Source organism: Natator depressus, chromosome 3, assembly GCF_965152275.1.
Source record: "Natator depressus isolate rNatDep1 chromosome 3, rNatDep2.hap1, whole genome shotgun sequence".
In the NCBI taxonomy this organism is placed as follows: domain Eukaryota; kingdom Metazoa; phylum Chordata; order Testudines; family Cheloniidae; genus Natator; species Natator depressus.
Genome location: NC_134236.1, coordinates 207586812 through 207602931, shown reverse-complemented (window position 1 = coordinate 207602931; position 16120 = coordinate 207586812). Strand labels below are relative to the sequence as shown.

The following is a 16120-nucleotide window of genomic DNA, read 5'->3' as shown; positions in this document are numbered from 1 at the left end:
TCCAGTATAGCCCACCAAATCAGGAAGAGGAGGTGGATGAGGCATTTCTGGAACAAATAACAGAAATATCCAGAACACAAGACCTGGTAGTAATGGGGGACTTTAAAACCCCCGACATCTGCTGGGAAAGTAACATGGCAAAACACAACATTTCCAGTAAGTTCTTAGAATGTATTCGGGACAGCTTTTTGTTTCAGAAAGTGGAAGAAGTAGTTAGGACAGCCATTTTAGAATTGATTCTGACCAAGAGGGAGGAGTTGGCATTGCATCTGAAGGTGGGTGAAAGCGATCACAGAATCATGAAGTCGATTAGTTCAACGAAAGGAAGGCATGAGAGCAGCAGAATAAGGACAGTGGACTTCAAAAAAGCAGAGTTTAATAAACATGGAGAACTGGTAGCTAAGGTCCCATGGGAAGAAAATCTAAGGGGAAAAGGAGTTCAGGAGAGCCAGCAGTTTCTTAAGGAGCCAGTATTAAAGGCACAACTGCAAAGTATCCGAGCACAAAGGAAAGATAGGAAGACTAGTCAGAAGCCAATGTGGCAGCATCAGGAGCTCCTTACTGACCTGAAAGTCAGACAGGAATCCTACAAAAAGTGGCTACATGGGCGAATTGCAAAGGAGGCGTACAAAAGAACAGCACAAGCATGTAGGGACAAAATCAGAAAGGCAAAGGCACCCAGCAAGGAACATAAAAGGCAATGAGAAGAGGTTCTTTAAATACATTAGGAGCAAGAGAAAGACAGAGGGAAGCATGGGTGCTCTACTTAGCAGGGAAGGAGAGCTACTACCTGATGACATCAAGAAGACTGAGATGTTTGATGCCTATTTTGCTTCAGTCTTCACTGAACAGGTTAATGATGACCAAATACTCAACGCAATTAGTATTAACAACAAGGGGGAAGCCAAAGTTAGATGTATTCAAGTTGGCGGAGTCTGATGAAGGGTACTTGCTGATCCAGCTGCAGCAATCTCTGAAGCTTTAGCAGTTATCTTCGAGAATTCCTGGAGGAGATCTGGAGTCTTGGAGGACTGGAGAAAGGCAAACGTAGTACTTTTCTTTAACAAGGGGAACAAAGAGAACCCCGGGGAATTATAGACCAGTCAGCCTAACATTGATCCTTGGAAAGATACTGGAACAAATTATTAAACAATCAATGTGTAAGCACCTAGCGGATAATAGGGTTGTAAAGAATAGCCAGCATGGATTTGTCAAGAACAAATCATGCTAAACCAACCTATTTTCCTTCTTTGACAGAGTTACAGGCCTTACAGATGGGGGGCAAGCAGTAGACATGATTAGTTTTAGTAAGTCTTTTGACACAATTCCATGTGACACTCTCATAGGCACACTAGGGAAATGTGGTCTAGATGAATTTACTGTAAGGTGGGTGCACAACTGTCTGAAAGACCCGTACTCAGAGAGTAAAAAGAAAAGGAGTACTTGTGGCACCTGAGAGACTAACCAATTTATTTGAGCATGAGCTTTCGTGAGCTACAGCTCACTTCATCGGATGCATACTGTGGAAACTGCAGAAGACATTATATACACAGAGACCATGAAACAATACCTCCTCCCACCCCACTCTCCTGCTTACCAGGAGATAGGAGGAAAAACTTTCTAACTACAAGTGTAGATAAGTTCTGGAATAGGCTTACCAGGAGATAGGAGGAAAAACTTTCTAACTACAAGTGTAGATAAGTTCTGGAATAGGCTGCCAAGGGAGGCTATGGAATCCCCACCATTGGAGGTGTTTAAGAACAGGTTGGGCAAACAGCTGTCAGGATGGTCTCGGGGTTACTTGGTCCTGTCTTAGTGCAGGGGCTACTTGATGACCTCTTGGGATCCCTTCCAGCCCTGCATTTCCATGACTTGGTGGTAAGCAGCCATAACTGTATTGCCATCAACACAGCAGATTGATCCAGCCAACAGTGTATTTTGCCTATCAAATCCAATAGAAGTTTTTAAAAATAATCTAGTAAAATGATTTGTGTGGGGAATATTCTCCAGATCTAGAATCTTAAAATACCCAACTTTGTTTCTGAGAAATTATTTTAAAATGCTACTTTTAGTTTGATGCAAGATTGGCCTCGGGAGTGCCATCAATCTAGGGAAAACTCAAATGAATAGCTCCAAAGGAGAAGTACCATGTAAGGATGGAGGGAAATGAAACCTTTATAGGAGGTTGCTATTAGCTTTCCTTGGGAAAATGTTTGAAAATCTAGTCTGGTTGATGGAATGTGCAGCTGGGAAAGACGAAACTAATTGGGAGGTCTGATTTAAATCAAGGTGATTCAAAACAGTGATTTAAATCACAAATTTTAAGCAACTTTTCCATTTGTACGTGTTATTTTCTAAAGAAAGGTGCATTCTCATGGGTTGACATAACCATTAAAACATGCTTATTTACAACTCAATAGAGCCTTTACACTAGATTTGGTACATTGTTTTGCTACTTAGGAGGGTGCACTATAATTATATACATTTGTTTAAGCAATTATATAGCTTAATAACTTCAGATTCCTATTAATTGTATATTTTTAGTATGTTAGAAAAGGGTGAATGATTGCTTATTTACTAGATAAGAACAGGAGGACTTGTGGCCCCTTAGAGTAACAAATTTATTTGAGCATAAGCTTTCGTGAGCTACAGCTCACTTCATCGGATGCATAGAACGGAACATATAATAAGACAGATATATACACCCACATACAGAGAACATGAAAAGGTGGAGTAAGAGGCTAATTAATTAAGATGAGCTGTTATCAGCAGGAGAACAAAAGTTTTGTAGTGATAGTCAAGATGGCCCATTTAGACAGTTGACAAGAAGGTGGGAGGATACTTAGCTTAGGGAAATAGATTCACTATATGTAATGACCCAGCCGCTCCCAGTCTCTTTTCAAACCCAAGTTAATGGGATCTAGTTTGCGTTAGGATGGTAACTGGAATTACACACAACAGCAAATACAATTTATTTTTATTAAACAAAATGACCTTAAATGTTTTGGATACATAAATGTCTGCTGTAGCTCACGAAAGCTCATGCTCAAATAAATTGGTTAGTCTCTAAGGTGCCACAAGTACTCCTTTTCTTTCTGAAACCTATCAAAACATGATTTGTATTTACACCTAAATGATTTCTTAAAGGAACAGAGGGATTTACTGTAGTCAGTGAATTAAGCTCATTATTTTAGGTCAGCCTGAGCAAATTTTCAAATACGCCTAAGTGAAAGTGACTGGCACTTAAATTCCTACTCCAGTAAGTCTCTTAAAAATGAGACAGTCTCTTAAATTTACTTACATTGACCTACAGAGCTATTTTTATAAAGCTTGACCTCAGAAGTTCCATGTTTCTCCCCCAGTTCTTTCTTTATATGGAAAAGCAGCCTTTAACTCAGAGTTTTTGATAGAGGCTCATGGATTTCCATATTTATTATTTCTGTAAATGTTTTAAGAGATTATAAATGTAGGTGTTAACATATTTTGTATTAAATTTAGACTGTATGTTAAACAGGTTTATTTTTAAAAAGAAAAACTTAGTATAACAAAATTAAAAAAAATCCTATTTTAAAAAAAATTTAAAAATGGTTTTTAAAACCACCCTGAATTTTAGTAGACGTTTACAGGCAATTCTTCATCCTAATCTTCAGTTTTTTTCCCATAAAAGGAGCTCAGGTAAGGCAGCTTTAAGTAGCAGTCAATTGTGCTGCAATTACACTGCAGTTAGCCCCCCCCTTCCCCCCCCCAGGGGCTTGGGCTAAGGGGTTGTTTAATTGCCCTGTAGATGTCAGGACTCAAGCTCTGGGACCCTCCCTCCTCACGGGGTCCTAGAGCCCAGGCTCCAGCCCGAGCCTGAACATCTGCACTGCAATTAAACAGCCCCTTAGCCCGAGTCAGCTGGCGTCTAACTGGGGTGCAGACATACCCTGAGGTTACAAAACAGGGATTGGAATGTGCGGGCAGCATGGTCGGTCGGTGAAGGCACATGGTGAACATCACACGCGAGGTTAACTCCAGGTTAAGGGAAGTGTGTGTTTGTTTGGTCTGGGAGCTCCCATGTTTCTGTGAGTGGGGGATTGGCGTTCCCACCCTGCACTGAACACTCTGGTGACACTGGACCCTGTCAGCTCCCCCATGCCCAGCTAGGGGTTTGGCTTCATAACGCATATCAGCAAAGAAACGCATATCAGCAGAACAAAATCCAGCAAATACAGTCACAACAAATACCAACAAAACACATTTCTGCCTGTGCTTGGCTATTCCTGGGGTCTCTCCTGGTAACATTACACTGTCCCAGACCCTAGATCCCTCCCCACACTGCACTTTATATCCCGTCTGGGATTTAGAGGCTGAACTCGCCACAAGTCAACAGGAATGAATTTGTAGCCCCTGTAGGATTCTAACCCCTGCCGAGGGGTAGCTCAGCAGAAGAACCCTGACGAAGTGCCTTCCAACCACAGATCTCTCAACCCTTTGTGATCATTAACCACTTGTGTGAGGTATGATTTATAAAATGGGGATAAATAAGGGTACTGAGGCACACAGGCCAAAGGACTTACAGACCCCAGGTCTCAACTCCCACTCATGGGCTTTAGCCGCAAGTCCATCCTCAGTGTTGTGGTTCTCTCCGTGGCTCTGCCAGAGAACTGCTGCATGACCCTGCAGAAGTCATGGAGGTTACGATGCTGCAAGTCCTTGGGCAGCTCGCAGCAGTAAGTGCAAGGCTGTCACACAAGGGTGAGCCTAGGCTATGCAGGGACCAAGGTTCATGTCAGCGCGAGGGGTATGTAATCAGGTAGCATTCCCACCCTATTCCTAGCACAGTGTGCGCTCGCTCTCGTTGGATTTGGTCCAAACTTCTCTACTTCCTGGGGTTTGCCTTTATTGTGAACTTCGCAACTGCAAAACGTTCACCTCAGCCCAAATGTTTTCCTGAGCTTCGCTCTCTTCCTAGGGGCTTTCACTGAAATCACCCTGTACTGAATTCTTTCTGCCTGGGGACACTCAGATCCCTGAATGCTCCCAAACTGTAGCTCCTAGAGCCCACCTGAGCTGACCGGGTAGCTCAGCAGCAGAAATCGATTTCTCCCACCTGGCGTCAGAGAGTCCTTGTGTCCTTGAGCCTGCCATCCGGTCACGGCTAGAGCTGGGCGAAGAAATGATTTTTTTCTCCCGTTTTGGTCAGCAAACTGAAAAACCAGAAAAAATCTCCAGTTCTGTTCTGAACGCTTTTGGAATTTGGCAGCTAATCGGAGAAGTCTGTTTGGGGTCCTCAGGAACATTTCATTCCAGCCCTCTACAGAAAGGGGTGCGTGGTTCTGCCCGTTAGCCCTCTGGGTAGGGCAGTGCCTGGGAGACCCAGTCTGACCTCTCCATTCAGAGGAGGGATTTGCATCACATCCCCTCTCGTCCAGGTGAGTGCCTCGATCACCAGGCTGCCGTTTTTTCTCTCTGGCCCAGTGAATGTTTGTGTCTATACAAAGTGTAACGGCTTCAGCTGGAGGGATTGACCCATCCCAGAACAACCTAGCGCCTGGTGACTAGGATGCTCACCTGGGAAAGAGAAAACTGAGGCCAAGTCCCTGCTCCAGAGTGGGGATTCAAACCTGCATCTCCCGCACCTTAAGCCAGTGCCCTAACGTTACTGGGCTAAACCCCCCCTCACCCCCCTCCATGGGCATGGTTTCTGAAGCTGGCCCTGCAAAGCATTTTCCCAGCTGAAACTAATCGGGTCAGGTTGGTGGAAAGTTTCGGGTCAACTGAAGCTGCGTTTTTGAGCGGCTAACCCGTTCGTCCAAAAGATGGAGCCCAGCTCTGGTGATAGCATAATCCTCTGCGCCAAGCACTAACATGCACGGGGCAGGGTGTGGGTGGAGGAGACCTGGGTGTAAATCCTAGCAGGTTTCCCCGTAGACCTTCCTTCTGCTACGAGGCAGGCATGACGTGGGGGCTGTACAACAGTGCTCTCAGCACTGTGGGGTTGGATCCTCTCTCTCCCGCTCCTGGCTTTTTTGATCTTCCACTTAGTGCCCCGCACTCTACCCCAGGACCATGCAGGTTCAACCTTCAGTCCATCCGTGCTTCCCCATCATTTAACATTTCTATGGCAGAGGCACCAGAGGCCCCCCTCAGAATCACACCCCAGCTGTGTCGGGCCCTGTACAAACACCCAGGAGATGGGGTCCCTGCCTCAAGGAGCTCGAATCCATCCTGGGGCAAACACCTGCACCAAGCCCCACTGACTTCCATGGTGCTGCCAGTGGTTACAAAGGCCTTGTGAGATAGGCAGGGCATAGCTCATGTCTGCAGTGCTTTGAGGCACTCTAATGGGATGGGGTTCTGCAAAGCCAGGATCAGTCGAGTGCAGCGTGATGTCTACGGCCAGGGAAATACCAGTTTTGTCTTCATTGCGGGGTGCGTTGGAATCAGTACATAGGAGATGCAGAGCCTCGTGTTAATGGCAGCATCTCGGTCGGTGGGTGCTGGGAAGAGGGCCGTCCGGATGTCAGGAACGTGACTGGTTGTCTAGATGACACATGTGCATGTGGCTGTCTTTGGCTTTTTGGTGTGCGTGGACTGTTGTGGGTCAGGTTTTGTACCGCAGTGAAGGAGACATTTGGGGACACTAGCGGGGTGTGGACAGGACTGACCATAACATCTGGGCCAGACACATCCCCCCTGTGGAAAACACCTGGGAGTATGGCGGGGGGCGAGAACGCTGAACCTCGCCTTTACAGTGCTCTCTTTGCGCCGCCCTCCTGGGGGAGGGCTTCGGGGGCACCAAATTGTCAGGGGGTGAGGCCTTCCACCCCACCAGATCTAGGGGCTGCGTGGGGAGGAGCACCCACAGATCCACAAAGGGAGGAGCCATCACTTATGGAGGCCAGTCCCTTCACACAGCTGTGCCCCTTCCCCCCCGCCCCACAGCTTGCAGTACCTCTGCAGCAGGAGCCCTGCTCTCATTGCCTGAGCAAGGGGCTGGGCTCGGCAGTATCGGTGAAGGGGGTCTCTGCAGCCGTGGATGGTATTTCAGGCCAGGTGGTGGAGCTTCACCAGCCGAGAGTCTGGCTCATGAACACATGCTGCATAGAGACTGGGGGTCTCTGCGGAGACGCCCTGCTAGCATTGGGTCTGCTCCACTGTGGGGATGGGGTGTGCCTGGGTCCACCATGCCTGGGGTGAGGCCATGGAGAATAGAAGCGTTGGGACTTCGGGGCTGCTGAGATACACAGAACGCCGAATACCGCGGCGAGCTTGCTGCTGGCAATGAGCAGGGTCATAAACCTGGGTCTTATTTTGCAGAGAACACTGAGGGAAAGCAGGAGAGGAGGATGTCCCACCTGTCGCCATCCACGCAAGCATTGTCGGTGGACTGGCCGGCTGCGCCTCGACACCCCCGCTCCCTTCTAACCACGATGCATGATACCCCCAAAGCCGACGCACGAACACCCCCCACGGAGCCATATCCTGACCAGGCCAATGCATCTCTCTTGGACAGAGCCTCTGCGGCCCACTCTCTACAGCTAATTAAATTCAATCCCACAGTAGGCCATATAGTAATTAATGAGCATAAAGATTTCACGTTTAACTGCTCAATTAAGGTACCTCATTTCTTATTCAACCAAGACTCTTCTGTCATTTCCTTGTGGAAAGACGGGAAGGAGCCGCAGGAGCCTGGCCGCATGTCCACTCGACATTACCAGGTCATGGACGATGGCGAAATAACTATGATCTCTACCTTCAGGTAAACTAGCCAGCTGTTTAAAAGGTGGTTCGCCAAGTGCCATCTTCAGTTCAAGAGTATTTAGCAGCTAAAAAACTCTCGCCCAGCCCAGTAGCTTAGATCTCTGCACGCAGATCCCTGCAGAACGGCTGCTAAGAGTGCCCCTGGAGCTCAGCCAGCAGGGTCAGGCCCCGGGATAGATTTCTACTTGGGGGGCTGTGGTGTTTGCTGATCAGTTAGGTGTTTGTGAACCAACCCCGGGGCTAGGGTAACAGTCGGGGGCTGGTGGAAGTTTGGCTGTTCCAGTCTTTGATAACAACACAGGCTATTCATACCCTTCCTGACGTGTCAGGCAGGTAAAACTGCAGACCTGAAAAGCTAGTTTTAACCCTTTCTTGCCTGATGGAAAATAGGAATCCGGTGATGACAGAAAACACAGGCTCACCCACAAGCCCTCTGCTTTAAGTCAGCTTCCCCAAAGCAAACCCAGGACCCCGATCTCCCACCCCCCTGCGTGACAGACCAAGGAACAGAGCGGGTGGGAGATAGAGCTCCCAGATGGTCCGGCATGAAGCAGGGGCTGGGATTGATGTAATCTGAGCCCCCAGTCATGGCTTTTTTTTTTAAAGAAGGCAGATCCTCAGTCCCGCTGCGGTCAGGACGGCTGGACCACGAGGCAAGGTTTGGCTCTCGGATGGGACAGAGCTCCTCTCTGTCCTAGGGTCAGATCCACTGGTGATGGCATTCAGCAAGGACTCAGACCCAGGACCATGGCATAACCTTCACTAGGCGGGAATCGGCTGCATGAAACCCACAGTGTAGGGAGGAAAAGGAAAGGAAGATCCACTAAGCCAAACATAGGTTTCAGAGTAACAGCCGTGTTAGTCTGTATTTGCAAAAAGAAAAGGAGTACTTGTGGCACCTTAGAGACTAACCAATTTATTTGAGCATAAGCTTTCGTGAGCTACAGCTCACTTCATCGGATGCATCCAATAAAGTGAGCTGTAGCTCACGAAAGCTTATGCTCAAATAAATTGGTTAGTCTCTAAGGTGCCACAAGTACGCCTTTTCTTTAAGCCAAACATAGACTCCCACAGATACTGTCCCCTCCCGCACTCCTCCTCCCACACAGCTTCTGAGTCCATGGAAAAACCCCGCTTGTCCATGACTGTCATTTACAAGAGGGCCCCAGAGCTGTGTTTTTCACCATTGTGGTTTGTAACAGGACAGCTGTGAGACAATCCTGAAACAAACACATGTGCTGTTCTCAAAGCAAACGTCCCAGCATGCATCAGGTTCTTCTCTTTCAAAAGCCCCTAAAGTCACCTAAGAGTACCCATTGTAAGGGGATGGGGTTATGCCCCTAAAGTGTTTTGGAAAATGCTATCCCTAGGCCTTTCCATCCCCATGCCATAGGGAGAGACTGAGACTAGGAGCTAGGAGGGTGGGGGGGAATCTGCCACACGGTTCCTGTGCAGGGAGGTCACTAAGTGTGTGTTCCTCGTTAACCGGGTGCCTGACTTGAGACCCTGGGGACTGATGTAAAAAGTGCTGAGGTCTCAGAGCACAACTGAAGTCCCCGGGAGCTGGGTTTGGAAAGTATATAATGATAAGCCCTCTGCAAAATCAGGTCCTGGGTGTCTCAAATGGTGCTCCCAGAATTAGTGGGCACTTGTGACTGTATCCTGTCTGTGTATCAGTTCCCCTCCTGTCCTTTGGGGATAATAGTGCCGTGAGAAAATAAACGTTAAGAAATGTGTGAAGCACTTAACGATGGCAGCGATGCCGATGCGCACCATAGAGAAGCCTAGAAGGACGTTAATAATTCTGTTTTCAGAGCAGGGTTTGAATAGTGGCAACCACAGACCCACACATTAAATCCTGAGGATAAAACAATCTATTCGGCAGCTGCTCAGTAAGTGAGCACCAGCCGCCCTGTGGACTGAATGAAGCAGGGTCTTTTGGGGAAAAAGCAGTTGATCCAGTAATTATGGTGGGTCTTGCCCACATGCTCAGGGTCTAACTGATCACCATGTTTGGGATCAGGAAGGAATTTTCCCCTGAGTGGGTGTTTCGCCTTCCTCCACAATATGGGACGCGGTCGTTTCCAGGTTTAAACTAGTGTAAATGGTGGATTCTCTGTAACTTGAAGTCTTTAAATCATGATTTGAGGACTTCAGAACTCAGCCAAAGGTTAGGGGTCTGTTACAGGAGTGGGTGGGTGCGGGTCGGTGGCTTGCAAGGTGCAGGAGGTCAGACTGGATGATCATGACCGGCCCTTCTGGCCTTAAAGTCTTTGAGTCCAGTTAAAGACTGTATCATAATGCATATACACAAGAAGGTTGCATCTTTTGAGTGCTTGACTTTGCAACCGTAACATTCTTTTAATGCCATTTTTGTGGGTAATACCTACTGAGATCCAGCATAAAAGTGTTCCAGCATTTCTCATCTTTTGTGCCAGTGCACGGAAGCTGTTGCTGTGATAAGTCTCGAGGTGAATCCTTTCCTCTCCCCTGACAGCATAACCAATGCTCAGCGCTCTGATAATGGGTCCTACAGCTGCAAACTGAAAATCCACAATGAGGAAATTGAGTCAGACCCCATCTTTGTCCAGATGGAAGGTAAGCCGGGGCCTGAAAGAGGCATTTAGTAACAATGCCAGCGCACTGGCAGGAGAGCTCATGGCAGGGGTTGTGCACGGGGCTGGGCAGTGGGGAGCGGGAGTTGTACGGGAGTGGGCATGAGCAGTCCAGGAGCAGGAGATGGTGGAGCAGGCTGGGCTACCCAGTGTGGGAGGCAGGTGCCAGGGCACACGATGCCTGTGCTGAGAGCCACCATTGCCCTGGCAGCGATGCTGGCAGGCCTGGACCTTTTTGACTAGTAGTATTATTGTTGCAAGTGTTTTTAAGGTGCCCGTCTCCTCGTCTTTCTGCGTAGGGCTCCCCCACTTCCTTCGGCAGCCCCAGAGGCTGAACGTTACCAGGAACAGACCGTTCAACCTCACATGCCAGGCAGTGGGGCCCCCGGAGCCCGTGCAGATTTACTGGTTTTGGAACAGCAGCAGGGTGAATGACCAGCCATACATTTCCCCCTCGGTCCTGACTCTGCCAGGTGAGTGTTGCCCGGGGGCGGTTTCAGCGCATGGGGGGCCGTCGCCACAACAGGAGCGTGGTAAGCTCCGCGGCTGCCCGGCTTGGCTGGCTGGCATTCGCCGACTGAACTCACTGGCGGGCGGTTGGCTGGCTGCGCCTGGCTAACGGCTGGCACGCAGAAGCAGCCAGGAACACGGTGGCCCTTGCCTTCAGCCATCCTGCTCTGCAATAGACGTGATCTCCTCTCGCTGCAGGGCTCGCTCCCGTGTCGAATTGACGGTTACATCCTTGCACTGATAGACAAAGAGTCAAACCCTGCCCTGACGGACACGTTGGCCTAACGGGGATCGTGCCACGCCCCATTCCTCCATATCACCTTAGAATGCAGAACCTGAACTGTGACCCCCACCAGGGGCTGATGCTGCAGTGATTGTTTGCGGGTCTCTGGCGGTCTGCAGGAGGCCCAGCCGGTCAGGGCTGTGCTGATCCCGGCTGGCCTCGAAGTTTATAAATCGAGGGCTCTTCCCGCGTCGTACGCTTCCCCGGTGCAGGGCTGTCTAGCAGACCGGGGAGGTGATGCCGCTGAGGTCAGGGTTCATGCTTTGTTACACGGTGGTGGTGGGGAATGTGGGGCGTGCACTGTGTTACTCTGCCCATTGGAGCGCATGGGACCCAGCTCTAGAACCCATCAGTGAAAGTGAGGAACATGGTGTGTTAAATGAGGAGCCTTAGCTGGCTGTGGAGGGTTTGTTTGGGTGCGTGCTGCCCATAAGGGTATGTCTTCATTGCAGAGTTAACCCAGGCTCTTTCTGGGGTGTCTCCCCAACCCCTGACCCATCCCCACACACTGGCTGAGTGCAATGCTGCTTTCAGCCTGGGCTCTCTGGCCCATCTGGGGCTATAGGCTAGAGCCCCTGTGAGGCTGGTAACCCGCCCGCTTGGCAGCAAGGACACAGGCCAGTGCTGGTAGTCCTCCAGTGCCCGCCTACAACACCTTCTCCCCCAACCCCCCATGTGCCCAGAAGGACAGACGAGTTTTCCCACCGTTCTCACACGAGAGCAGCTGAGCACAAAGAACCGTGGGATAAGGCCCGAGGAGTCCTGGTTAGCCCAGTGACCTGAACTGGCTTTAACCTCGGAGCACGGCATGGTTTAGTGTGGGGGGGTTGTGAGCGCAGGTATATTACAGCACTTGTTAGGGATCTCCTCCCAAATTTGAACAGTGAAACCACTTCAGCTCAGCTAACTCTCTGACTCGAATGAGCTGGACCATGAATTATTTGGGAGGTAACAGGATTTTGCACATCCCTGTGAACTAGGCCTCTTGCATGGCCGCACAATGCCTTACGCTTGGAGTGAGCGCATGGAGAGGGTGTGAAGTGAGCCCTAACTCAGCTGAACTGGTTGTTCCTGAGGTGAAAGTCCCGGCTTTGCCTTCCCCTCCAGGCTCAGTATGGTGAGGGTGAAAACAAAGTCATTGCTCAGGCTTGTCTGATAGTGCAGCTTGCTGCGGGCCCAGGGACCTGCGTGGGTCAGCAGACTCGATCCCCGTTCCTGAGTCAGGCAGGAACACGGAGCCGCGGAGCTGAGGCTTGCGAAGTGGAATGGAAGGGGACACTCGTCATACCCCAAGTAGCTCCCAAAGGGGGGCAGAGGCTATGTCTCCCCACTGGGAGATACAGATCGGCTTTGGTCACGTGAAGCTAAAGGGCTGGTTTTGGGGCTTCGAGCCGGTTTCAGTTTAGGGTTGGAAATTTTTTTTGACGAGGCAGTTTGCACCTACAAACAGACCTTTCCAGCCAGCAGCCCCAGGGACCTGCGAGCACCAAGTCTATGGAGGAGGCTGTTTCTGATAAGAAGATGCACGTCTTGGTGCAGAGAGCCCAGAATCGCAAGGGAAGTCAGCAGGTGGCTCTAGCTTTGCTATGGTGCTTCTGAGGGTCGGGTCCCCTGCCAGCCCATGCAGCAGTTTCCTTAGGGTGTGTCTACACGCCAGTTAACACTGCCGCCCCCGCAGCTGGGCCGTGTCAGCTGACTCGGGCTCACGGGGCAGTAAAACTGCTGTGTAGGCCTCTGAGCTGGGGCGGGAGGAAATGAAGTGAAATGAGGAAGTGAAAGCGGCGTTTCCTGCATGGTAGCTGGGTCCTCTCCATGGCCGGGTCACTGCATGTATTTCCTTTCCTCTAAGGGCTGGATCCTCGGGACTCCTGCTGTAAGCGTCCGTGAGAACAGGCAGGGCTGAGCGGGAGGTGGGCTCTCAAGCGGGCACACGTGGGAGCCGGATGAGGTGCATTCAGTCCGTCCGTGTATTGAGCGATCTGAGAGGGTTATAGTGGGTGCAGGATCCCCGGGGCTCCTGGGCTGGATTTTCCCCTGAGGCCACTGGCCGCAAATGTAGGTCAGAGCAGCTATGGGACTGCAACTCCTCTGAATTGCACCGAGCACTCCTAAGCTGGAGCCAAGGATCAGGGCCCTTGGTCGCCCCCCCCTGGTTTTAGCTTTCTCCCCAGACTCATCGCTCCGTGGGGTTGAGCATTAGCACGTGGTTTCCCGAGAGGCGCTTGCTGAGTTTCACTCTGGCCTACAGCCTGGTGTGAGTGTTGCTGAGATCGCACCTGGTTACGCTCTGTTGCTGCTGCCAGGGGACCCCAGGAGGGAGAACGGATGGGGATGTAGAAGAGCTTTGGATGTGCATGGAGGGTAGGGAGGGGAATGAGACCTGGCAAACCACGATGAGTAAGGGAGAGAGACACGCCCCCTCTGCAACAGACCTTATTCCCACTGTGATGTAAAATCCAGGAGGATTTTGCCATAAAAGATCAAAGAGGGGAATTTGCTTGATTCACTTCCAGCTGTACATGTGGTATGCTATAGCTGGCATGTTTTGGGCTCCAGAGCGAGATTTTAGAAGGCAGCGAAAGCTGGAAGATCTGACTCATCCCTTCTGCATTTTCTGTCTACGTTTAGCAAACTCTAGGTCTGATGGTTGGAGCAGTTTTTCTTGCACAAGTCGCTCTATTGGCATCAAAGGGACAACTTGCATGAGCAAGGGCTGTTTGGTTGAGCAAAGGATTCAGTGTAAGACCCTGACCCCCGTGATTATGGCCTAGAAAATTAGAAGGTAAAAATAAATCCTCTTTCCAAAAGCGTTTTGAAACCATTGGAAAGAATGCTGGGAAATCCCAGCTCTGCCAGGCAGATAGGACTGAAATACAAGGATTGCCTTGTTTTTATGGGATTTTTAATCGAAAACAGGAAAACTTCAGAGATATGTAAAAGTAAGGAAGGAAGCCAGTGAATAACCCCTGCTCCCCATTAAACAATTTTGGGTTATTGTGCCAAGCGTTTCTTAACACTGTGAGAACAGGAGCGTGAATAAGGACTTGTCCATAACATCACATCAGCTGAAAAATATATCCCAAGGAGAGAACGTTGGAAACGAAACTTGCAAAAACATGCAAAAAGCCGATTGCAAATGGTTAAGTCCCATTAGTAAAAGTCAGTGGCTAGGAAGTGAAGGCAGTTAGTTTTGACAAACACCACTGTGCAAAAGGCCTGGGAGCACTATTAGAGCTAGTCGGACCTGTCATTAATTTCAGTGGGAGGTGGGCATACTTTGTTGTCATTTAGGTGTATGCGTGCTCTCTCCATGCGCTCTCCCAACCCTGTGCAAACAGTTGGTTCAGCAGACCTCGATAGCACTACCAGAAAGAACGACCACTGGCATAGTTCAGTGACAAGGGCACTCGGCCAGGTTTATTGCCCTGGCTCCATGGCTACAGGTATGCTAAAACATGAGTACCCTGTGGCAAGGACTCAGCCCAGTCTGCAGCAGGACTTTCTGATGCCCCCTTGGCCACACAAAGGGTTAAGGTGAGGTACCCCAGTCTTTACAGACCGAGACAAACATCTTCCGTGCCACCTCACCTGTTCCAGGACACCTGCTTGTTGCCTCCCTTTGTATTATGCTCCAGGTTTCTTGGGCAAAACATCCTCTTATCTGGCGTTAGCTCAGGATGACCCTGGGCTAATCTTCTGGAGTGTGTTCTCACATACACCCAGTATCTGTTGCTGCTTAGAAGTGCCTGTGTTTTAGCTATGCTAGCAATACTTTTGCCAAGGTCGCGTATCAGACGGCGCACTTGTAAACATCTGCTGTAATCCATGGCCTGACTTTGGTTCACGGCCTCTGGTTCAGGCCTCGAATCTTGCACCAGGCCCAGTGCTCCAGGCTCTCTCTCTCCTACGTACTTTATAAGACTTCTATGATAATTAAAGAGTAGCTATACTGTAGTTACAGCCCAGTTCTAATTACTGATAGCTGTCATTACCATTAATTCATATAACCAAGAGCTGTCCTTCATGTCTGCTTTACTCAGCTTTGCCCAGTTGGTCTCCTGCCGAATTCCTGTCTGTCTTTTAGAATCCTGGTACATTAACTCCATGGTAACCACCCTGTAATTATTGGGAGTGAGGAAACTCCACATTTTCACCTCAGATATTTAACTTTAAGAGAAGGAGTCGGATGCTGAGAAGCATTATGAAAATCTGAATGGAAACTAGGAATTCCTCAGAAACCTGCAACATGTTTCATTTCAGACTTCTCAAGCTCTTCCCCCTGGAGATACCAGGCACAGTGCTAGAATTGGTGGTAATTAGTCTTATCAAAAGTTAGAACAGTTCTGTAACTACACGCTAGTTAATGGTGTTGTAATATGATGTATATCTAATGAGGGTAATACTCCTACAATCGTTAAGCTCTTGCTTGTATAATTGTAAAGGGGATCCAAGTGTGGATGAAATCTTGATATCCATCACCAAATTGCCTCTTGAGCATTGCTCGTTTTTATTTTACATTCTGCCTCCTAGTCTGATGGGAGCGGAAACTGAATGAGCCCTTGTTTACTGAGTGGATTCAATGTGTGGAACGTATATTGGGGTGTGGCGGGAATAAGGGATAATAGTGATAAATAATACGGAGAGGTTGGGAAAGGGGTGATCTGTGGATTTGGGCAGCTTGGAAGATGAGCCAGCGCTCCGGAAGATGTAAAGTGAACCAAGTTCTAACAACTCACTGGTTTGTTTCACTGTTTGCCAGACTCTGGGAAAGGGCAACAGGGGATGGATCACGTGCTAATTGCCCTGTTCTGTTCATTCCCTCTGGGGCACCTGGCACTGGCCACTGTCAGAAGACAGGATATGGGGCTGGATGGACCATTGGTCTGACCCAATAAGGCCGCTCTTATGTGCTTATGTTCCTTACTCTACCCTTTAGGTTTGGAACCCATTGGCCCTTCTGCAGTAG

General features: G+C 49.3%; 1 protein-coding gene across 3 annotated transcripts in view; it reads left to right on the top strand.

The window, feature by feature from the left end:
• Positions 1-16120, top strand: part of MERTK (MER proto-oncogene, tyrosine kinase) — a 60619-nt gene that overhangs the window by 3527 nt on the left and 40972 nt on the right. For all 3 annotated transcript variants that reach the window (XM_074947211.1, XM_074947210.1, XM_074947209.1), the window contains exons 2-4: positions 7303-7744; positions 10244-10344; positions 10661-10834. In XM_074947211.1, the coding sequence (XP_074803312.1) occupies positions 7303-7744; positions 10244-10344; positions 10661-10834 (717 nt within the window). The remainder of the gene's footprint in view (positions 1-7302; positions 7745-10243; positions 10345-10660; positions 10835-16120) is intronic.